Source organism: Pholcus phalangioides, unplaced genomic scaffold (genome assembly GCF_987345545.1).
Source record: "Pholcus phalangioides strain wild (caught in Gottingen) unplaced genomic scaffold, Ppha-v1.0 ptg000003l_1, whole genome shotgun sequence".
NCBI classification, from domain to species: Eukaryota; Metazoa; Arthropoda; class Arachnida; order Araneae; family Pholcidae; genus Pholcus; species Pholcus phalangioides.
In genome coordinates, this window is record NW_028301596.1 from 46,904,003 (window position 1) to 46,929,016 (window position 25,014).

The following is a 25,014-nucleotide window of genomic DNA, read 5'->3' on the forward strand; positions in this document are numbered from 1 at the left end:
GACCAACATGCAGCGTCTGCAAAGTCAACAGAATAAAATACTGACAACCCTTGTGCGTGCCCCGAAGTACATCGGGGGGGGGGGATGACATTAGAAAAGACCTGAATATTCCAACCATCCTTAACTACATCCAAAAAATCTCAGAGGGTCATCACTTTGAAAGGATGAGGAAGTCCGAGTAGGAGCATCTGAGAGAGCTGGTCGATTACAACCCACGTCAAAGACTAAAATTTCTTAGGCCTCAAAACGTGCTGCACGTGACATGGTCAGTACGTTAGAGTCTGAATTACTGAGATTTGTCTATCTATCATAATATTTTGTACTTTAATCTTGCTATCGAATTTATTGATAAACTCTATTGCATAGAGTAACATTGCGGTTAAATGTACATGGCTGATCTTGCATTGTACAGATTACTATAATCTCGGCTAACACACTTATTTTTCTATTACTTCTTTTGCAAGTTTGATTTATAATGACTATTTTTTTTTCTCATGAATGCATTATTTGACATTTTGGTGAATTGTACATAAGTGATTTCATTTTTGTATCCATTATAATACATTTATCGCATAATATTTCTTTTTCTGACTATCATACCAAGTTTTATTAAAATACCTTCATCAGAATGGGCAATATATGTGTGTCTGAGTAGTGTCAGTTTATTTATAACCACCCTGTATATGCCATTTTAAGTGATCCCTGTTCATTTGTGAACGTAAGTATATTTCTATAGAGTTGCAAAAAAGTTTGGACACATATTGCCGATAGAGCCACAAAACGACGAAGTCCACCACTGGGGGAAAGAAAAAGAGCTTTACAAAATTCACGGAGAGAGGCTATTGCCAATATCGTTTGTTCGATTTTCCAGTTGCGTAGCATTCGGAATCGCTCCTCAGATGTGATTCATGGTTTAATTAGACTTCACGTGACCCCCGAGCTGCAAAACGAGAATTTGCTGTCGACTATAAATGCTGCAATAAACAGAGGAGGTCAATAGACATATAAAGGTATTGATCCCAAATGTGTGGGGTACCAGGTTCACGTATGGGTATTGTGTATTCTTTCTGAATGGTTGAAGCTTGAAGTTTATGAGGAAAAAAGTGAACAAATTCACACATTCTTGAAATTTTCTAATTTAGTTTGAAAACCCTAACTTCGAGATTAGTTACAGAAATTAGTAACGCCAATTTGGAAAGAACTTGATGTGAGAGATAATTGGAGGACGATTTTTCGCTGACCCCGACCTCTCAAAATAATAATTCTGCAATTTTATCGCGTTTTTCCTTAGCCCGATGTGGTCTAGAACAGCGTTCTTCAACCGCTGGTCCACGAAATATTTCATCTAATTCGTGGAACCGCTACATAATCTTATGATGAAGTAAATAAAATATAGTCTTTATACTGTATGTATTTTCTCTGGTAGACCTCAAAAATCATTTCTCCTATTCAATTATTTTCCTACGGGACTCAAATTATTTCTCCTGTTTATATATTTTTGCTGGTTTGTAAATTATATCTGTTATTTATGGAATTATTGAGAGAAAATATTGCTTTCAATAATTCATAAAATGTTTCTTACAATAATTTATTATTAAATTTGTTTTCAATAATTCATACATTTTTTTTAAATAATTCATAACTTTTTTTCCCAATAATTCATAACTTTTTTTCCCAATAATTCATAGAATATTTCTTTCAATAATTCTGAAGATGTTTCTAATTAATTCTGAAAATAATCTTCCCCTAATAATTTCTCCAAATAATTCTGGAAATATTTTTTCCGAAAATTCTGAAAATATTTCTGTTAATTTGAAAAATGCTTCTTTCAGGAATTCAGGTTTATTTCTCACAATAATTATAAAATTTTTCTTTTAAAAATTCTGAAAATATCTCTCCCAATCAATCTTCAAATATTTCTTTCAATAGTTCCGGAAATGTTTATCCCATTAATATTGAAAATGTTTCTCATCGAATATGAGTTTTCATGAAATGCGAAGTGCTAATAATTTCTTATTGATTCTAAAAAATTATTTCTCTGATTAATTCTGAATTTCCAGAATAAATGTTTCCATTGAGTTTTCTTTTCAACATTTGTATAAATTCTGTTATTATGTAAGCCTTTTCATCGGCGGGGCCACCGCAAAAAAGCTTCAAGTGCCACATGTTGTTATACTGTAAAGGAATTAGCAAAGTTAAATAATAGTATCGTTCGAGGAATAAAGGTATGAAAGGATGGACTTTGAAATTATGTATTTCAAAGCCATACCAGCCAGGTGTTATCCAGGTGTTAGGAGTTAGAGTCCCAAAGAATATGGATCATGAAAGAAACCTATAAATTTTGCGCGTAGCACGTAAGGAATACAGAATCGAAGAAGTAGTATAAAAAGTAGCGATAAACAGATCTATAAATATGGGGACTGAAATGAATCGTATAAAGGGTGCAGGACATTATGAAAGAAATCGGTATAAGTTGTATAAGAAGAATATGGTAATAAAATTCAGCGGCCGCGCTCATATTTCAATGATATTTGCAGCTGGTCAGAATTTTGTATACATGTAAAAGCGTGAGAAAGTCCAGGGTTAGAGCAGATGGTATTAGGTGAAAGGAGATTTGCGAATTCCGGGAATAGTTCCCACAGGAACGTCAACCGAACCAAAGGGATAGCAGTAGCCAATGAAACGCATGTCCATAGGAAAATGTTATCCAATAATGTAAAGTGAAGAGAAGTTCGGTAAAGAAAATTTAGAAAAGAAAATCGGAATTAGCGAATGAAATGAAGTTTATGGAATATAGGTAGGAGTAGGCGGATAGCCAAAGAAAAATATATATATGAAGTTTGAGGGACACAGAGGGAGAGACTAAAAGAGAGATTGAGAGAGACTGAGTGAGTGAGATAGAGAGAGGTTGTGGAAGTCCACAAGATAAGTGTGAGATGGGCAGCTACGCCGTAGTGAAGTTGATCTTCACCGGATTTGGGGTAAGTCACACTTCCGATTTTACGAACCATTTATCACTCTCCATGTAAATTGAAATTATGTAATTGCACTATCCTAGCTTCTATTTGTAAATCGTATATTTAATGCCCTTATTTATAGTAGCCTAATAATTAAAGATTAATTAACTGTTTTATCTTTGTTTCCTTGGACTTGTCATTTACACGGGCCTGTGGTTATTGACTTAGATTCACTGCGCAATGAATATCTATGGAGCACAAAATTCGTAAGATTATGAATAAAATTCGATCACGGCATTTTGGGATGTTTACATTAGTGGGATGATTAGAATCAATGTTGCAGTAGGGTCACACTCGATTTACAATAAAAACGTGAGCACGTTAACAATGGTGCCTCAGACCAGTACCGTGTCAATGTGAGTCCAAGGTTGCATTAATATATAACGTAATTTCATATTAATATTCAATAACTTTTCGTAAGCGGTATATTACAATGCCTAATCACGGTGGTAGTAGTGTGGTGCATTCATCGGGTGAAGCACCCCAAGTAAAGGTTAACACAATCACTGGCTATTTAGGGCTAATCGCAAATTTTTCCGGTTCAGAACCGTCGTTTTCGGCCGAATATTTCATTGAATCCCTAGAGGATACAGCAAAATTAGCAGACTGGCAGGATAATGAAAAATTAATTGTCCTGAAATCAAAATTGAAAGGACGCGCTGCCGAATTTGTTGCCACCAGCCCGGAACTGAGATCGGAAACAAATTATGAACGTTTCAAAACTGAATTTTTGAAGTTTTTCCACAACGAATTTCCCTTAACATATCATTTGCAAAATTTCACGGGTTGTAAACAAAAGGCAAATGAGAACGTCAAAGAATTCGCTTCACGAATCAAGAATGCGGCTTTCGGTTTCCTTGAAGGGGCAAATTTTTCTAGCCCGGAAGTGGAGCGTCTCGCCGACCGCACAAAATTATCCCAATTTCTAGCGGGACTTAATCCCCGAATTCAAAAAAGTGTGTTAAACCAGGATCCCCAAGATCTAGCAACGGCGATTAAAATCGCCACGTTAATAGAAAACAATGAAGGTCTTTGCCGTTCATTCGGGACAGTTAATGTAGCCTCGAGTCAACAGCCGCAGTCAAATTTCGATTTCGCATCTTTGCAATCAATGATGGCCGAAATTATGAATGAATCGGTACAACAGCGTACTAAACTTGAGGAACTCTCCAAGGAGATGAGAGAGGTAAAAGGGTCTCACAATAGGAGCAGTTTCGCTCCCATTCATAATCAACAATCCCACACTCGTAACTTTCCCCAACGATACAATAACCCACCACGGCCTTTAGCTAGAGCGCCCCAACAAGGCAACCGCGCCTGTTTTCAATGTGGATCAAGCGCACACTTCATTCGACATTGTCCGAATGTCAGCGTTTTTCCGAGGAGGCCTACTCCAATGAATAGAGCAAACTTTTCCTCCCGAAGAGGGAATTATAGAAGTCAGAGCAGGAACGGTCAGCAAAGGGAGAGGCAGTGACAATTTTTGGGTAGGGGAGGCCAACTACACAAAAATTGCGTATCCTTCCTTAACCAACCGGGAATTTTAGGCCATAACCTACCTATTATAATAGTACGAGTGGGTTCACTCGAATTCCCCGCTCTCGTGGATTCCGGGGCTTGTATAAGTGTCATTGACCCCATTCTCATGCAAAGAATTGTAAATAATGCGCAATGTCAAGAGATACTAAATGATAAGATTGAAATTCGTGGTGTCACGGGACAAACACTGCCCCATAATTCATGTTTTAGTGTACCTATAGAAGTTGGATCTTTTACAATTAATCAGAAAGTATATGTTTCCGACTATGAGCTCAGTAAAGAGTATAAGGTCATTTTAGGTTTTGACTTTATAAAATCGGGAAAGTTTATTTTGGATGTAGGAAGTGGATGTTTGCGTAATCAGTCTACGAATATCCCCTTATTAGTAGGTACACCAAGTGCGACTCCTAATGGCAGTAGTAGTGTAAATATCACATTGAGCGAAAAACTATGGTTACCGGCGCGATCGTCTAAAATTATATCAGTGAAGGTTCCACAACTTCAATGTGGAAATGAGGTAGAAGTTTCACCAAGGAATAGAAATATGACAAATTCGGTATGGGTGGCCCATTCAGTGGGAAAGGTCGATGAGCATGGGAAAATTAATGTGTTAATTGCCAATGTATCACAACATCATAAACATGTAAGTAAAGGTACGAAGCTGGGAAGAGTTTCAGTAATCGATTGTGACGAAATAGGTGAACCTCCAATACCATTGGAGAATAAGAAATTAAATAAATTATCAGAACAGGACTTTGACTTAGGTGACTTGCCACCAGGGATCAAAAGGAAACTAACCCCTTTGCTTTTGAGCTATGCCCATGTTTTCGCCCGCGATATCAGTGAAATTGGGCGCACGTCTCTTGGAAAATATAAAATCTCGTGGTCGGATCAGGAAATAAAAAAGTCGCCGATATATCGGACACCTTATCACTTACGAGGAGAGATGAGGAAACAAATTAACGACATGTTGCAGAGTAAAATAATTGAGCCTTGTGTCAGTTCTCACCCCGCACCGACAATCATGGTGAGAAAACGAGAACAAAATACGTATCGCATGGTTGTCGATCTTAGACGGACAAATGAGGCAATCAAATCGGATGAGTATGCATTACCTTTAATCCAGGACATTTTGGCACAACTAAAGGGAGCCAAATATTTTAGCAGCCTGGATCTTTGTAGTGCATATTATCAGCTTGAACTCGCCGAAGAGGATAGACCCCTAGTTTCCTTCCGTAATGAGGAGGGCTGTTTCCAATTCAATTGTTTGCCGATGGGGATGAAGAATAGTGCTGTGGCTTTCCAAAAATTGGCTAATAGTCTTCTATCAGAATTAAATGATGATTATATACATTGTTTCATTGACGATATATTAATAGCTAGTCCGGATCTTGAGTCACATTTACAGAAATTGGTCAGAGTATTTAAATTACTCGAGAAGTACAATTTAAAGCTTGCACCGAAGAAATGTAAATTCTTTCAAACCGAGATTAAATATTTAGGTCATATAATTTCGCAAAATGGAATTCGTCCCCACACGGATAATGTTAAAGCTATCGACGAATTTCCGCAACCACGGACGGTAAAGGAAGTTCGACGTTTCCTGGGCATGTGTAATTTTTTTAAGAAGTTCATACCATTTTACTCTGACATTGCCAAACCCCTTACTGAATTAACTAAGAAAAATGTAAATTTTATATGGGGCCAAAGGCAGCAAGAAGCTTTTAAATATCTTCAGCAAGCGCTACGAAACCCACCCGTACTGGCATTTCCCGACTTTACCAAGGAATTTATTATGTCCGCGGATGCCAGCAAAATAGGAATTGGGTGTTGTTTGTATCAAGAGTATGATGGAGGTAATCACCCCATAGCGTACATGTCCCGTAAATTTAAACCCGCGGAACAAAATTATCCAGCAGTGGAGCAAGAATTACTTGCTATCATGGAGGGGATAAACTATTTTAGGCCCTATTTAATTGGGAGACGATTTCGGGTAAAGAGCGATCATCGACCACTCCAATACCTAATTTCGCTTAAGACAAAAAACCCTCGGTTAACCAGGTGGTGTTTGAATTTAGCCGAATATGATTTTCAAGTCGAGCACGTTGCTGGACAGTCGAATCAAGCACCAGATTGTTTGAGTCGTGCTATAAATACTGTAACGACCGACCATTCATCATTAGAACAACGAATCCGTGAACAGCAAAGACGCGATGCTCAATTAAAACCTATTATTGACTTGTTAACTGGGCAAAACGAGGAACCAGTTAAAAAGATGGGTGACGCTTATTTCATGAAAAATGGTCTGTTATGTCACTATGCGTCTAAAGATATCCGTCCCATCAGGGATGATTATATTGAACAGGTTGTAATACCCCTAGTTTTGCGTAACGAAATATTAACGGAAATACACGACAATTTAAGCAGTCACATGGGATTTGACAAAACTTTTCAGCGCCTGAGGAGTCAGTATTTTTGGCCCGGCTATTACAGAGACTGTCAAATCCATGTCAATACTTGTCGTATTTGTTTAGAAAGGCGTAGTCATGACCCACGTAAAAAGGCTTCATTACAACGTAATTTTATCCCTACGGAGCCATTTCAGTTAGTATCGGTTGATATAATGGGTCCTTTTCACATAACTTCGCATGGTAATAGATACATATTGGTGATGATGGATAATTTTAGTAAATTTATTGAAGCAGTAGCGTTACCTGACATCAAGTCCGAGACCTTAGCACGGACATTTTATTCGGAAATAATTGCGCGTTATGGCCGACCGCAATTTTGTCTCACTGATAGGGGATCCAACTTACATAAGTCAGTTTTCCGAGCAATGCTGGAAAAGCTTAAAATAAAACCACTTTCAACATCCGCGTTACATCCGCAAACAAATAGTTCTAATGAGAGGTGTCACGCTACCTTAACGCATACCTTGTCATGCCTTTTAGACGAATCAAATGAATGGGATGATCTTTTACCCCATGTTCTCATGTCCTACCGGAGCGCTGTACATGCGGTACTGAAAGAAAGTCCATATTTTGTCCTTTTTGGGAAAGACATGAATACAGCGGAGGAGTTATTGAAAGAACCCCAAACTTTTAATTACTATACGCATGAAGATTATGTTCTTCAATTGCTACCGAAGTTGCAAAAAGCGCACGAATTTGTGCGAACAAGTATGCTTGCAGCGGCTGAGCAGCAAGAGCAATATCGGGAGAAAACCGCATTCGATAAAAAGTTGAAATTAGGTGATATGGTTTATTTATATAATCCGGGTTTACTTAAGAAAGGAGTTAATCGTAAATTATGCAGATTATCTTCAGGTCCTTACCGTATTGTTGAACAAAAATCACCAGTACTATTTTGTATAAAACATATTTATAGACCAGAGAAACCTAGTCAATGTGTACATAGTGACAGATTAACGAAAATTCAATTAGAAAGACCCTATGAACCTTACCCGGAAATAATAGATGATGAGAATTCCGCAGACGAAGGACAAGAAACGACTGAGGACGAAAATACGGAAATACCGCAAGCTACAGAAAGCAACAATGACGACAATGCCTTTTTGGATCTCCCCGAGTTTCTCTATTCATACCAATACCCAAAAAATAACACAATACCAGTTACAGATGACCAGGGGGGCAACACAGACGCCGAACCGAATGTCACCCCGCAGAATTTTTCTATTGCTTGGGATGACCTTCCTTTTATAGACGAAAATGAAATGGGGGGTGAGCAAGAATCCATTGAAAGGGAAAGTTCCGGAACTATAAGAGAAGAGTCCCATTATAATCTTCGACCGCGGGATGAATATGGTCGAGTACAGAAGTTAAATATTATTGATCAAAGGGCGGACAGTAATTCCGTAGAAAATTCTAATGCGTCCAATAGCGGTAACAGTCATGTAGAAAATGATGCAACCATGGCTGAAAAATTCATGTCTTGGATATCACAACCAAGTGATTACCAAGAATCCGAAAAGACTGTTCTGGACCGAATCGCAGATTCGCTAGCTCAGAAACTATTGAATGTCATTACTATTAATTAATAAGCAAATAGTAAATGGTAACATTTTGTTGCCATTTTAACTTTAATATATTCATGGAGAGAGATATCTAATATAATCTGGTTTGTATATAGGAAGGTGACTTTCCTTAATCACTAAGAATCAGTACAAAAAAAAAAAAAAAAAAAACACCGCAACTTTTCTCTTTCTAGATTATATTCCTAGTTTTCACCAGCAGCAGCGCAATGGCGAGACACAATGTTGAGATATGTGAAATGAAGGATGCCATCCAAAGATGCTCACACGTGTTATCCAAGGCACAGCATGCGCACTTGCCTGCGACTAGTTGTGCAGTGACCAAACGATGTCAAAATTGTGAACGTGTGTGGAAAAGCTATATATGGTCTCCGCGCACAGCACAAAAACTAATACAACCCCGTCAATTCGTAATGAAGCAGAATCTTACGGTTCCGGGAACTACTAAAATTTTCGAGTGTACAAGAGACGGTTTCCCATGCGGATGCTCCACTAGCACACCATGCAATGGGGCGGCCGAATATTGCCAAGAAATGACGTGTAAAAGCCCAGCGACGTGTTTTTGTGAAATCAAACACGGCAAATCCACTATTTTTCACATAGATGGATTCAATGTTATCGAAGATCCGCGTATAATTTCCTTAACCTTTTGTGATCAACGCGTAGATCATGATAGTGTGCACAAGCGCCATCGCCGCGCTTTGTTAGATCAAGAAGAAGCCATTTTTAATCATAACGGACAATTTATCGAATTTCATGACCCTGTAGTCAGAGTTTCTACATCGGGTGTTTTAATAGTAAGGAAGGAAGGACTAGAAGAAATTGTTCACTTCAATAATTCCGTTAAGCAAGCAGTGGTGCCCGAGAATCCTCAGATTTCCGGGACTCCTTCAATTTATATTTGTGGCTGAACAGGGCGGATTAACGATGAGAGAAGAATTACGCATCAATGGTAGAACCATTTGCCGGAAATTGCCCTGTCTTTTCTGTGTAGCGGCCTTTGAACATTTACGATGTTTGCCACCGACCATACAATATACTGTGTATGCGTTGTGTATACTAATGACTTCTATTATGGTCATATATCTCAAAACAGCATTGACGACTGTTCTCACAATTATCAAATCGGTTTTCAGCGTGGTGTACCACACCTATCGCATAATTAGAGGTACAGCGAGATTAACAATGATTGGAGGGGTCCATGTCGGTCGCCGGTTGCGTCACTCCGTTGATCAAACGCAACAATTTTTAAACGGGATTGGAATGCCTAACCAAACCGTGACCCTGTTGGTGCTGTTTGCTTTATTATCGGTAGTATGCTCGCTAGACACCACATGCAATAACCATTTAATAGTGACTTCAACGATTACCGAATGTGAAAATGTGCATGACAAAGACACTTGTAAACTTACCACACACGCCACGATTACCCTCGAGAATTTGAAATTCACCCAGTGTTTGTGGTTCCAAGATGAAAACAAAAATAATATATTTTCTCTAAGTATAAAATTGAACAAGGTCAGGTGTAATTGGAATACCCAGAGACAATACTTCACGTTTCCTACCGAACTGAAAACCGTCGCCCAAGTAGCGTGTCCTCAAAACACTATGTGTGGATGGGGCGAGCATTGTGTTCCAGCTAAAAGTTTTGTTGCGGAAACGACTGAGTCTAAACAATACCCAGGAATAAATAGATGTATAGCGATGGACTCGGGTTCCTCAACATGCACAATCATTGACTCCCAAGGTTGTTTGTTTTATAGAGCCTTCCTAGTCCCTGATCATTTAAGGACTTATGAAGTACGAGCCGTCACGGGATACTCGTGTTTTTATGATTTGGAAATTACAGAGAGCATGAACGCGTCATCTCAAGCGACGGTCACAAATCATGTCATGTCCACGACAAAAGGTGTTAAAATTCATATTCTTGGCGCGTACGATCAACCAACCCAGTTAATGCAAAATTCACTCATAATGCGAGTAGGAAAACAAAGGGAGGCGTATATCGAACATGCAGCTCCAGCAGGAGTACCTCAAGGCAACGCTATTGGACAAATTCAAGCTAACAGTTCGCTAACGAATTCTTTCATCTTCGATGAGAACAGTATACAGTGTAGCGCTTATGAAGAAGTGCTACATTGTCACATGGTGACGTCGGCTCTCCACAGAATGATCGAGAATAAAGTCTCAGCATTACCACGAACTATCGGTTACCACTATTTTTATATTGACGAAAATGAACAGCTAATGTCTGAATTGTTGTTCAGCAAACCTGTCAATGTGCATCTGTCATTCGAAGATTACCACATCGTGATGGAACGGCGTACAGTGTGCCCGAAATTCCATACGGAAGAAATTACAGCAGAAGGTTGTTACTCGTGCAACCCTTTAGCACGATTGACCTTTGTCGCCTATAGTTCGTGTGCCGAAGGGACAGTGTCAGTGAGTTTTCAACGCATCACGGTGGCGACAAGTACTCTACATTTGGGAACTACGCCAGAAAAACAAGTGGTACAGTTCAAAGCAGAAACCAGGTGCATATCGGATAAACTGTGTTTATATGGAAGGACAATTCATACATGTCAACCCCTAACTTTCTGTTTGGAAAATCCCAACCTCGAAATTCTCCACCCGAACTTATCAACTTTGGCCTTTTATGCGAACCATGTATCGCCGAGTCATTGGTTTGCACCATGGACAAATATTACTGCATCTTTTATATCGCAAGGGATGCGATTCCTATTACTCATTATGTTAACTATCTTCCTATTTGTATTCACTTGTTCCACTATGTTATCATTTTGTAAACGATGATATGGTTATACTCATGGAAACAAACACGTGCTATATTTTATATTTATATATTTCAGGAGAATGCAGATATGTTCACCAAATGACTTTCAGAGGATGAAAAAAAAAAAAAAAATGTCAATATGTCCCTATAATCCTATTTTATGCAGGTGATGGAGAAATATTTTTTGATAATTTTATTTATGTGAGATTGTCTATTTTCTACAAAGTCCAAAAGTTCTCTTTGCAGCTGAATAAGTATAGTGTTTGCGGTTGGACTGTCATAGAGTGGCTCTAATGCATAGAAGATTTTATGCCATGTACCATACCTCATCTTTTATTAAGTTGATGGTGAAATTGATATCATTGCTTGAGTTCATGTTTATTATATATCGGAAATGTTTATACACTGTTTATGTTCAATAACTATTCATATTTCTTCGTGTTTCAATATATTGTAAAAGAAGTGGTGACTTACCCCAACAGTTTTTGGCAGAACCCAAGTAATAGTGTAGTACAGTGAGTAACTATAGTCCTCTTCACAACCCCATATTCTCATAAGTTGATTGTAAAATTAAATTCTTTAAAATTTGCTGTAAGCAAATTTTAGCGTCAGGGGGAGGAATGTTATACTGTAAAGGAATTAGCAAAGTTAAATAATAGTATCGTTCGAGGAATAAAGGTATGAAAGGATGGACTTTGAAATTATGTATTTCAAAGCCATACCAGCCAGGTGTTATCCAGGTGTTAGGAGTTAGAGTCCCAAAGAATATGGATCATGAAAGAAACCTATAAATTTTGCGCGTAGCACGTAAGGAATACAGAATCGAAGAAGTAGTATAAAAAGTAGCGATAAACAGATCTATAAATATGGGGACTGAAATGAATCGTATAAAGGGTGCAGGACATTATGAAAGAAATCGGTATAAGTTGTATAAGAAGAATATGGTAATAAAATTCAGCGGCCGCGCTCATATTTCAATGATATTTGCAGCTGGTCAGAATTTTGTATACATGTAAAAGCGTGAGAAAGTCCAGGGTTAGAGCAGATGGTATTAGGTGAAAGGAGATTTGCGAATTCCGGGAATAGTTCCCACAGGAACGTCAACCGAACCAAAGGGATAGCAGTAGCCAATGAAACGCATGTCCATAGGAAAATGTTATCCAATAATGTAAAGTGAAGAGAAGTTCGGTAAAGAAAATTTAGAAAAGAAAATCGGAATTAGCGAATGAAATGAAGTTTATGGAATATAGGTAGGAGTAGGCGGATAGCCAAAGAAAAATATATATATGAAGTTTGAGGGACACAGAGGGAGAGACTAAAAGAGAGATTGAGAGAGACTGAGTGAGTGAGATAGAGAGAGGTTGTGGAAGTCCACAAGATAAGTGTGAGATGGGCAGCTACGCCGTAGTGAAGTTGATCTTCACCGGATTTGGGGTAAGTCACACTTCCGATTTTACGAACCATTTATCACTCTCCATGTAAATTGAAATTATGTAATTGCACTATCCTAGCTTCTATTTGTAAATCGTATATTTAATGCCCTTATTTATAGTAGCCTAATAATTAAAGATTAATTAACTGTTTTATCTTTGTTTCCTTGGACTTGTCATTTACACGGGCCTGTGGTTATTGACTTAGATTCACTGCGCAATGAATATCTATGGAGCACAAAATTCGTAAGATTATGAATAAAATTCGATCACGGCATTTTGGGATGTTTACATTAGTGGGATGATTAGAATCAATGTTGCAGTAGGGTCACACTCGATTTACAATAAAAACGTGAGCACGTTAACAATGTGACCCTACGGGGGTCACCGGTTTAAGGCCCCACTCCCTTCCCCTGAACAGACAATTAATAAATTTACGGAAACGGTCTTGTAATCTCGCATCATTATCAATTAAAGATCCCTCTAATCAAATAAAAACAATTAATACGGATGCCCGCGTTTATCTTTCGAGTTAAAAAACAAATTAATTAAAAATAACGACGTGGGCACATTCTTCCTTTTCTCGTTTGTATTTGAGTTACTTTTTGGCCCGGGATAAAACATGGTCTTTTTTAGTGGAAACAGTACAAACATCGTAAATGAGGTTTACGCCATCGAATCTAATTATCGCGTTTCTATCTCCCCTCTAATATAGTTTGTATTTCCGGGCATTATTCGATAATTAATTTTATCCGTTCGCGTAATCAACTATCTCAGAATTAGATAGAAAAGTTCATGTGTTTGGAAGAGCTTAATTAAAAGAGTCATAATCACGTTAAATTTCTATTTCTAATGATTTTAGGATTTTTTTTGATGAAGAATCTAAGAATCATTATTGCTACCCGTTCAAATAAATTTAATTTGTAATTGACTTTGTTTGTGAAATACCGGGCGTCCCATAAGTTTGGACGGATTTAAAAAAACAAATCAGTAAATTTTGAGACGTACCGAGTTGCGGTTTGCGCTCTTAAGCCGGGTTTTCCTAGGAGTAGAACTTTTGCGTCGTGTGCAGCGTGTAAAAGCTGATTGGTTAAAAACCTGAAATTCAGGTTTTTTGACCAATCACAGTTTTCACGCTGGACGCGCAGCAGAAAGCCTGCTCCTAGGAAAACTCGGCTTATGTCAGCCCACTCGCGCAAAGCGGCAACGCGTTATGCAAATGAACTGAGCGATTCTCCATTCGGATTGGTCCAATCGCCACCGGTTGCCGGAATCGGGAACCCCAAGCAATTTTTTCTGTTAATCATCCGAAACCTGGAAATTAAAAGACTTGAAATTCGAGTTTTTAACGAATCGGTAACGACACCGATTTCCAGTATCGGAAACAGGCGTGCGCTATGTTCATAGCCTCAAACCTGTCTTTCTAATTCTTTCCTCTGACGAGATCTTTCATCTTCTTTCCCGTCGTTCACAAAAGTCTTTAAAAAATACCCACCCGTACTCCCGTATCTGAGCCACATTCGGCCATCTTGGGCGTTAAAATAACTTAGCAGTGGAAGGGTTGAGAGGAAAACTAGAGGAATGATTTTCTTAAATGATGAACTCACGTTTAATGCGCAGAATAAGACGTCCGTCACGAATAAGATGCTGACCGCTGGAGTTTCGATCTGCAAGAAATATCCAAAAAAAGAACAACACTAATTAGAGTACGCAAATAGCTTGAAATTCAATCGTTTCACTGCTACGGTGGAATATAATCGAGATTTGAGAATATGTGGCCGTGATATGGCCAAGTTCAGGCTGTCAAATTTCTGCTTTGGGCTGCTTTGGGCAAGTTGAAGTAATAATGATTGAGCTGACCTTGGACACATCATTAATTTATTCAGTTCAACCACTATTAGGAACAGCCTTTCGAGGCTTTTAATGACTCAAAGTATGTTACCCAACTGTAGCAATTTTTTTCTAAACACACTTTAGCCATATTACTATATTCCGCCGTGACCGTTATTAATACAGAGCTCAAAAGAGCCCTATTCTCCTTCATCTTGGAGTAACACAATATTGCATTAGCATAAAATGACACTATTTGAAAGAAGAAGAAAGAAAGAAAGAAGGGGGAAATAAATTTTATTGCCGAAACCCAGAGCAAGTAATTGTCTGGGTTTCGGTCATTAAAACAATGCAATGAAAAAGTACTTATAGAAGTATTTCACTACCCGGAATTAATTCTAATGGTGGATTGATTGTCGAAATGATTGTTAATCAAAATTTAATGTGGAGTTGAAAGGAAACGTCAAAATGAGTAATAGTAAGAAGGCTCTCACCATATCCGGAATGAGGTAGAAGGCCAATCCAAAGTCCAGCAGAGTCATCCCGGTTACGGATGCGATCCACGGAAGAAGGAACAACCGATTGTCCTAGCTCAAAAAAGACACAAAGTTAATCTATGCAATTATTACTCATTTTCATTCGATGCTTTCTTATCTACAGGGTGATTCAAATCGTTTGTCCACAATTATCCAATCATTGCACTTCATTAACAGTTAGAAAAAGTGATGGATGGCAACACTAGACATAACATTACTCAGAAACAAACTTCACGGACGGTTCATTACACATTTCAACGTGTAAAAATTTTTTAGAAATTCCGCAGAGGAATGTGGACGAGGTGCGCGTATGGTTCAGTAATAGTGCCTTCGTCATTGCTCTTTTTCGGAACCTGATAATCTTCGCCCCTTAAGCAAATTCTTTATCCGAAGGAAACGGGAAAACGGCACGTGGGGTAAGATCGGGGGAATAAGCTGGTGTAAGTGGAAGTAATGGAATGTGATATTTTGACTGGTAATATGACACCGGGGGGGGGGGGACGACTTATGAGTTCTTAAACGTCTGCATGATTCGTCGAAACCCAAGCGACCATATTTGGAAATGGTGAGTGCTCCATCACTATAATGCGCTGGCTCACTGTTCCCTCCTGGTGTCAGATTGCCAGCCAAAGCATCACATTCCGATACTTTCGCAACCAGCTTATTCCCTCGAATTTGCCCTAAGTGTTTTTTTCCCTTTTTTCCTCAGATAAAGAATTTGCTCTTTAGGACCAACGATTCTCAGGTTTCGAAGAAGCGCAGCGATGAAAACACTAACACTAAAACCCACACATGCGCTTCTCCCATTTCCTCTGCGTAGTTTCGTGTTGTGAACCTAACGTAAAGTTGTTTCTGTGTGTGATGCTGCGATCTGCCATCAATTTTTCTACTTATGAGTGAAGAGTGGACTTTTTAACGGGGAGATCGGCGCGAATTCGCGCCTCGAAGTTGGAAACCCCAGAAAACCAACTTCAGCGGACCACCACTGTGGCGACGGTGGCAGTTCGAACCTGAACGACAAAAGCACTGTAGGATGGGACAAAAAAAAAGGATTGTTATCATCATTAACATTTTTGTATGAACAATGGCAAAAATGCATGATTGCACGGGGTGGTGATTTTTAACGGAACATCAAATATATATATATATATATATATATATATAAACAGGAGGCCCGTAGCCAGAAATTTCGTTCTGGGGGGGGACCACTTTCATTTCGAGGAGGATCAAAGTGATGGAACAATAGATTTGGCCACCTGTCCCTCCTTTTTTCGGTCATTTTCTCACATTTCGGTACCAGAGTGCCAAGATGCCGCTGTGGTGGTCGAGTGGTCATAGTGACGGACTCGCGTCGCGAAGTCCTGGGTTCGAACCCCACCGTCACCACAGTGGTGGTCGACTGAAGTTGGTTTTCTATGGTTCCCAACTTCAAGGCGCGAATGCGAGCCAATCTTCCCTTTAAAAAGTCTCACCATACAGAGCAACAGACCTACAAACAGTACCAATGTAATTCAATCATAACATATCACTCATTTCACTTCTGAAATATAGATGGCAGCACAGAAAAATCAAACCCAACACTACATACGCACTCAGACTGTTAGTTACACACACAGTTACACTTCCGGCGCCACTCATCAGGAAGTAAATCGCCCATGATAGATCTGAGTTGTGCTCAGTTTGAAAGAAAGAAAGAAAGATCCCCCCCCACTACGGCCTTGATAAGCAGGTTCTGATTGCGTTCATTCTTCCGTATGGGGTCACTCAAGTATTACGTCAGCATCGGGGGGAAAGGGAGTTTCTGATTTGCTGACTTTTGATGACAGGGAGGGGGGGGGGGTTGAAGGTTGGTTACGTCATCAACCACCCTTTTTTGAAAATATGAAATATTCTAAGCTGCTGACGAAATTTTGCTGACGGGTGGGGGGGGGGGGGTTATCAGTGTTATGCTGAAATTTGCCGACAAGTTGGGGGGGGGGGTCAAAAATAGCTAAAAATCTGCTGACGTAATACTTGAATGTCTCCCATAAACAAATGTCTCCGAACCTATTGAACGTTGCAGTAAACTTTGAGTTACAAAAAGTTTTCAAATAACAAATGCAGTTTCTTAAAATGTCGTAATTTATTTGAGGGGTGGTGTACATAGAAAAAGAAATTATATGCCGGACTCGTGATATAGTGCCGGACTCGTGATGCGAGGATCCGGGTTCGAACCCCACAGTGGTGGTCGGCTGAAGTTGGTTTTCTGTGGCTCCCAACTTCAAGGCGCAAATGCGAGCCGATCTCCCCGTTAAAAAGTCTCGCCACAGAGAGCAACAGTCCTACAACGATAAATCATTCAATCATAACACTTCACTCATAGTTAGAAAAACTGGTGGCAGATGACAGCACTACACATAACAAGCATTACACCGAAAACAAACTTTACGTCAGGTTGCACTACACGTACACGCACATTCCCGCATATACCGATTCGTTGGGGGGTTCCGCAGGGGGGGGGTGCATGTGTAGTGTAGCAGTAGTAGGTAGGGACTCCAAAAAATGGCTCGGGGATCCATGATGTTCTTAGGTCAGCCACCTCGTTGGGCAATTTGCCTGTTGTGGCGTTGTATTTGTATTTGTATTTGTATTTGTATATAAATATATACATCAAAAAATGCAAAAATATCTTGAAAATTCCAAAAAATGAATGAATGACTGAAAGGGTTAATTTCCCTTTGCCGCATTTGAGATATTTCCAATTTGAAAAAGTGCCCAAATTAGACCTCAGATACGTTATTCACGTTGCAAGGGGTTGTATAGTTATTAAAATTTTAAAAAAAATCATTAACTTTTTTGTACAGAAACCTTGTGCTCAAAAACCAAATTAGTTGTTGCCTTATCTCTGGTGAGACCAACAAAGAAAATTCCACGTTTCCAAGTGCAATGTTCGCCGAGATATTTGATCAGCGCTTTGCTCTTGACATCAAGGTAAGAGTGGCATTCCTGCCTAATAACAGAGAAATTCAGCCGGTATCCCAAATGTATCTTGGCATACTGGTTGAGAATCACGGCCAACCACTAAAGTTTCATCTCTAAAACCAATATTGCAGACATTCGTTCTTGAAACTATCGCGTGCATAAACGTTTCTAAGCGGAATTATAAACGCGTTCCAGACTCACGAAATTATTGTTTAACACTACAGAGAGGGGCTTTTTTGGCACGTTGCCAGGTTACAAAATTTCTCACGTACCTAACTAATGGTCTCGTCTTTTTTTTCACACCTGAAACACCACATTTTTTTACAATAATAATGTCTCTTGTCACTCTAAACTAAAATTTCCACCGGACTTTTAAACTAATTTCTAGAAGTTCTAACATCGAGCAATCCCCTGGTGTAAAATTATTCATGCAGATGCCTTGCTGTGTTTGTTGTTGTTGAAAGTTATTCAAGTTTTTGGGAAACTTTTATCTTTCTTTTGAATACATTATTTAGAGACGTTTGTTAACTTCATTTCGCGGTGATGATGAACAATTGGATTTTTGATGTATAATCAGATTCTCACTTGTTTATCTCGTAGCTTAATTTCAATATTAAATTTTTGAAGGAGGAATGGTTACGAGTTGCATTAAGCTGCCATTTCTTCGGGCAAATCTGGGATCCCGAACACGAAATTAATTAGCATGGGAATAGTGTTAATTACATTAATAAACATTTTATTTTAGTTAATTATTGGAAGTTTGAATGATTTTTCAGATATTTTATTGTTTTTAATGTTAATACTATTTAAAACAAAAAAACCGGTTTAAACCAAAAAAACCCGGTTTTTTGGTTTTTTTACCAACCCTGTCTTGGAGTAAGTAACACAATATCGCATTAGCATAAAATGACACTATTTGAAAGAAGAAGAAGAAGAAAGAAAGAAGGGGGAAATAAATTTTATTGCCGAAACCCAGAGCAAGTAATTGTCTTATCCCCCGGTTCGCCCAATATTTGATGTCTTCGTATGTGAAACTGTCTTAAACATTGTCTTGAAAGGTGAACTAATGAACATTAACACATTTATACAAAGGGTGCATAATACCGGTGAACCATCGATCCCAGAGTCACACTTCCAACCAGAAAAAGCAGCCAAACAACGTACAGCACCCAGCTATGGCATACAAAAGCCTCCCATTCAATATAACAAGTAGCCAAACTTTTTGCATAAAAAACGGCAAAAAAAAGTCGCCAATCGCTGAGAAAATAATCCCTGAAATGCAGGAAAATACAAAACATCGTAAATGACGCCAGAAAAGTTGCCAAATATCGGCAAAATCACCAATAATCGCTGAAATTGTGTGAAAATCTGCCGATTTGAGAGGGGGAATAAAAGGCTACTACAAATCTGCAGTAAATCGAAATGTATTTTACATGGGGGAAACATTTTTTCGAACACAACATTCGACTTACCGCTAGTCAATTCGCGTAAGTTGAACTGCGAATACCTGTTTAAGTCGAAGTTTTCACTCAGGCACAGAACTTCTTTAGTATTTTAGCGTTAAATTTAGCATTTAGCAATAGAATTTAAAAATAAAATTCAGCATTTAGCAATAGAACTTATCAATAAAATTTTGCATTTGGCAATAGAATTCATCAATAAAATTTAGAATTGGCATTTAGCAATAGAATTTATCGATAAAATTTAGAATTGGCATTTAGCAATAGAATTTATCGATAAAATTTAGAATTGGCATTTAGCAATGGAATTTATCGATAAAATTTATAATTGGCATTTAGCAATAGAATTTATCGATAAAATTTAGAATTGGCATTTAGCAATAGAATTTATCGATAAAATTTAGAATTGGCATTTAGCAATAGAATTTATCGATAAAATTTAGAATTGGCATTTAGCAATAGAATTCATCGATAAAATTTAGAATTGGCATTTAGCAATAGAATTCATCGATAAAATTTAGAATTGGCATTTAGCAATAGAATTCATCGATAAAATTTAGAATTGGCATTTAGCAATAGAATTTATCGATAAAATTTAGAATTGGCATTTAGCAATAGAATTTATCGATAAAATTTAGAATTGGCATTTAGCAATAGAATTTATCGATAAAATTTAGAATTGGCATTTAGCAATAGAATTTATCGATAAAATTTAGAATTGGCATTTAGCAATAGAATTTATCGATAAAATTTAGAATTGGCATTTAGCAATAGAATTTATCGATAAAATTTAGAATTGGCATTTAGCAATAGAATTTATCGATAAAATTTAGAATTGGCATTTAGCAATAGAATTTATCGATAAAATTTAGAATTGGCATTTAGCAATAGAATTTATCGATAAAATTTAGAATTGGCATTTAGCAATAGAATTTATCGATAAAATTTAGAATTGGCATTTAGCAATAGAATTTATCGATAAAATTTAGAATTGGCATTTAGCAATAGAATTTAGAATTGGCATTTAGCAATAGAATTTAGAATTGGCATTTAGCAATAGAATTTAGAATTGGCATTTAGCAATAGAATTTAGAATTGGCATTTAGCAATAGAATTTAGAATTGGCATTTAGCAATAGAATTTAGAATTGGCATTTAGCAATAGAATTTAGAATTGGCATTTAGCAATAGAATTTAGAATTGGCATTTAGCAATAGAATTTATCGATAAAATTTAGAATTGGCATTTAGCAATAGAATTTATCGATAAAATTTAGAATTGGCATTTAGCAATAGAATTTATCGATAAAATTTAGAATTGGCATTTAGCAATAGAATTCATCGATAAAATTTAGAATTGGCATTTAGCAATAGAATTCATCGATAAAATTTAGAATTGGCATTTAGCAATAGAATTCATCGATAAAATTTAGAATTGGCATTTAGCAATAGAATTTATCGATAAAATTTAGAATTGGCATTTAGCAATAGAATTTATCGATAAAATTTAGAATTGGCATTTAGCAATAGAATTTATCGATAAAATTTAGAATTGGCATTTAGCAATAGAATTTATCGATAAAATTTAGAATTGGCATTTAGCAATAGAATTTATCGATAAAATTTAGAATTGGCATTTAGCAATAGAATTTATCGATAAAATTTAGAATTGGCATTTAGCAATAGAATTTAGAATTGGCATTTAGCAATAGAATTTAGAATTGGCATTTAGCAATAGAATTTATCGATAAAATTTAGAATTGGCATTTAGCAATAGAATTTATCGATAAAATTTAGAATTGGCATTTAGCAATAGAATTTATCGATAAAATTTAGAATTGGCATTTAGCAATAGAATTTAGAATTGGCATTTAGCAATAGAATTCATCGATAAAATTTAGAATTGGCATTTAGCAATAGAATTTATCGATAAAATTTAGAATTGGCATTTAGCAATAGAATTTATCGATAAAATTTAGAATTGGCATTTAGCAATAGAATTTAGAATTGGCATTTAGCAATAGAATTTAGAATTGGCATTTAGCAATAGAATTTAGAATTGGCATTTAGCAATAGAATTTATCGATAAAATTTAGAATTGGCATTTAGTAATAGAATTTATCGATAGAATTTAGAATTGGCATTTAGCAATTTAATTTAGAATTGGCATTTAGCAATAGAATTTAGAATTGGCATTTAGCAATAGAATTTATCGATAAAATTTAGAATTGGCATTTAGTAATAGAATTTATCGATAAAATTTAGAATTGGCATTTAGCAATAGAATTTATCGATAAAATTTAGAATTGGCATTTAGCAATAGAATTTATCGATAAAATTTAGAATTGGCATTTAGCAATAGAATTTATCGATAAAATTTAGAATTGGCATTTAGCAATAAAATTTAGAATTAGCATTTAGCAATAGATTCTAGGATTTATGAATAGCGTTTAGCAATATAACTTAGTATTTACTAACAGAATTTAGCATTTATGAATAGAATTTAGCATTTATGAATAGAATTTAGCATTTATGAATAGAATTTAGCATTTATGAATAGAATTTAGCACATTTAGGAATAGAATTTAGTATTTCACAATAGAATTTAGTATTTCACAATAGAATTTAGTATTTTGTAATACAGATTAAAATTTTGGAATATCATTTATTATGCATCATCACCAAAATAACAATAGATGATCATTTATTGTTATTTATGTGTAGAAGAGCAGGTCCGGTCCAGATCAGAAAAGCAAGCTCCAAATCTTTCTACATAATATTCTAACAGGAATGGCACGCTTCAGATTTCTGAATTTCTGACACGAACGGTCCAAAAATGTTCGAAAATGTCTCAAAAACGTTCGTTATTTTAACTTGAAAGAAAGACACGCCTTCATCTTTACTTTTTTGTCTCCTTAGAGACATGAAGAAATGCCGAAAAAATAGGATAAGAAAAGAGAGAATTGATCTTCGATCAAAGAGAGGACAGCGATTCTTTCGTGTCGAGACAAGACATGGAAAAAAAGACTTAATCTTTGATCCACGTCATTGATTCCTTTCTGTATTTTCTGCCAAAGAAAATGGAAAAACGAATGACAAGATCTTTTTTACAGCGTTATAATCCACTGGAAGCTTGTTTCACTGCATCAAGACTGAATATACGGTGGAGAGAGAAATACGGAGAGAGATATTCTCTTAATATTTGAACTTTTTCGAGTCGTGAGCGCCGTCCGTCAGTGCCAATCATAAGAGCACCAATGTGCGGGCCCAGGTGCGAAAATAATAGCAGGCCCCCCCCATCCTCCCCCAGCTTAGATTTGTTTTTCTTCTGTGAGAGGAGGAATCGACAATATTCAGGAAATGAAAATCATGAAAATTCGGAATACTTGCAACAAGTCCAAAATTGATGAAAATGTAGAATAAATGGGAAAAAATGCTATCAGAATTAATAAGAAAATTTCAGAATAAATGAAAGAAATAGTTTTAGAATTGATGGAAATTCAGAGTTCCGGAATTGAAATTCAGGATTCCAGGATAGAAATTCAGAGTTCCGGAATTGAAATTCAGGATTCCAGGATAGAAATTCAGAGTTCCGGAATTGAAATTCAGGATTCCAGGATAGAAATTCAGAGTTCCAGAATTGAAATTCAGGATTCCAGGATAGAAATTCAGAGTTCCAGAATTGAAATTCAGAGTTTCGAAATTGAAATTCAGAGTTTCGAAATTGAAATTCAGAGTTTCGAAATTGAAATTCAAAGTTTCGAAATTGAAATTCAGAATTCCGGAATTGAAATTCAGAATTCCGGAATTGAAATTCAGAATTCCAGAATTGAAATTCAGGATTCCAGGACAGAAATTCAGAATTGAAATTCAGAGTTTCGAAATTGAAATTCAGAGTTTCGAAATTGAAATTCAGAATTCCGGAATTGAAATTCAGAATTCCGGAATTGAAATTCAGAATTCCAGAATTGAAATTCAGGATTCCAGGACAGAAATTCAGAATTGAAATTCAGAGTTTCGAAATTGAAATTCAGAATTCCAGGATAGAAAGTCAGTGTTCCAGGATAGAAATTCAGGATTCCAGGATAGAAATTCAGAGTTCCAGAATTGAAATTCAGAGTTGCGAAATTGAAATTCAGAATTCCAGGATAGAAAGTCAGTGTTCCAGGATAGAAATTCAGGATTCTAGGATAGAAATTCAGGATTCCAGGATAGAAATTCAGGATTCTAGGATAGAAATTCAGGATTCCAGGATAGAAATTCAGAGTTCCAGAATTGAAATTCAGAGTTCCGGAATTGAAATTCGGGTTTTCAGGATAGAAATTCAGAGTTCCGGAATTGAAATGCAGGATTCGCGCAATGTTGCTGTTAATCTTTCATGAGGTGTGGCTACATTTATGTGTTATGGATACTCTCATAATCGTATCCGTCTTTTGAATGAAAGGTGTTGTAGGAATTACAAAAGATTCAAATAAGTTTCTTCAGTCATTCTGAGAAAGGGGATGCTAATACCGTTGATGTATCTTCAATTTATTCAGTAAATTAACATGGGAATGGGTTTTCCTTTTCATTAGCCGTTCTTCACACCACATTGCACGTTTCTCTTCCGCGATTTTCTTCTACGCAAAAGGAGAAAAGCAGCCAGAGCGAGCGCATCATCGTCCGAGCTCGACATCCTTCAAGAGTAAACTAACGCTTGTGCAAGCATGCTTGTACCGCGTGGAGGCGAAAGGGAAGTTGAACATGCATGCTCGTCAAGCTTGCAGTTTTAGTTTGCAGCCCCCTTAAGGAACTGTCCCCCAATATTTGCCCTGTGTTGTTTGCAAATGATGGTAAGTTACTGCTCTCTTCAGTCTCCAGTTTTAAGATGCCATTCCTTGATCCTCGACGGTTATTAGACGACAAAACAAATAAGACCACCAAAAGCTAGGGTCCGGTAACTTTTTTGTGCTGTGCAGAATGAATATATTATATATTATATATACAGTCGAATCCCGTTATAACGAACTCCAAAAGACCGGATAAATCACTTCGTTGTCATGAAATTTCTTTACAAAAGAATTTCAGGTTTTTGCATTGTTCCTATGCAAACTTATCGTGGGGATTAGTAAAAGTGTTCGTTAAAACGAGATTTTCGCTATAACAGTATTCATTAAAACGGGATTCGACTGCAATAGGAAGCTTTATTGAGTTGGAAACAAAAGTTTCTTACCACACAAAGGCCAACAAGGAGCGCCACAGAAGAGACGACGCAGCAGAACGACAGCATCAGCATGAAAATACTCAGCGTCAACAGATCTGCAAACGTATGAGCAATCAACAGCTATGAAACATTGTCGAAATACACAAACACCAAAAACCTTAAAAATATTTTGATAAAAGAAAATTATATTAGTTT

General features: G+C 37.0%; 1 protein-coding gene across 1 annotated transcript in view; it reads right to left on the reverse strand.

The window, feature by feature from the left end:
- LOC149088714 (uncharacterized) overlaps nt 1–25,014 on the reverse strand; it is a 98,319-nt gene that overhangs the window by 6,592 nt on the left and 66,713 nt on the right. The window contains exons 3-5 of the mRNA XM_089249278.1: nt 24,829–24,914; nt 15,156–15,248; nt 14,439–14,498 (exon numbers count right to left, since the gene is read on the reverse strand). Of these exons, the coding sequence (XP_089105404.1) occupies nt 14,439–14,498; nt 15,156–15,248; nt 24,829–24,914 (239 nt within the window). The remainder of the gene's footprint in view (nt 1–14,438; nt 14,499–15,155; nt 15,249–24,828; nt 24,915–25,014) is intronic.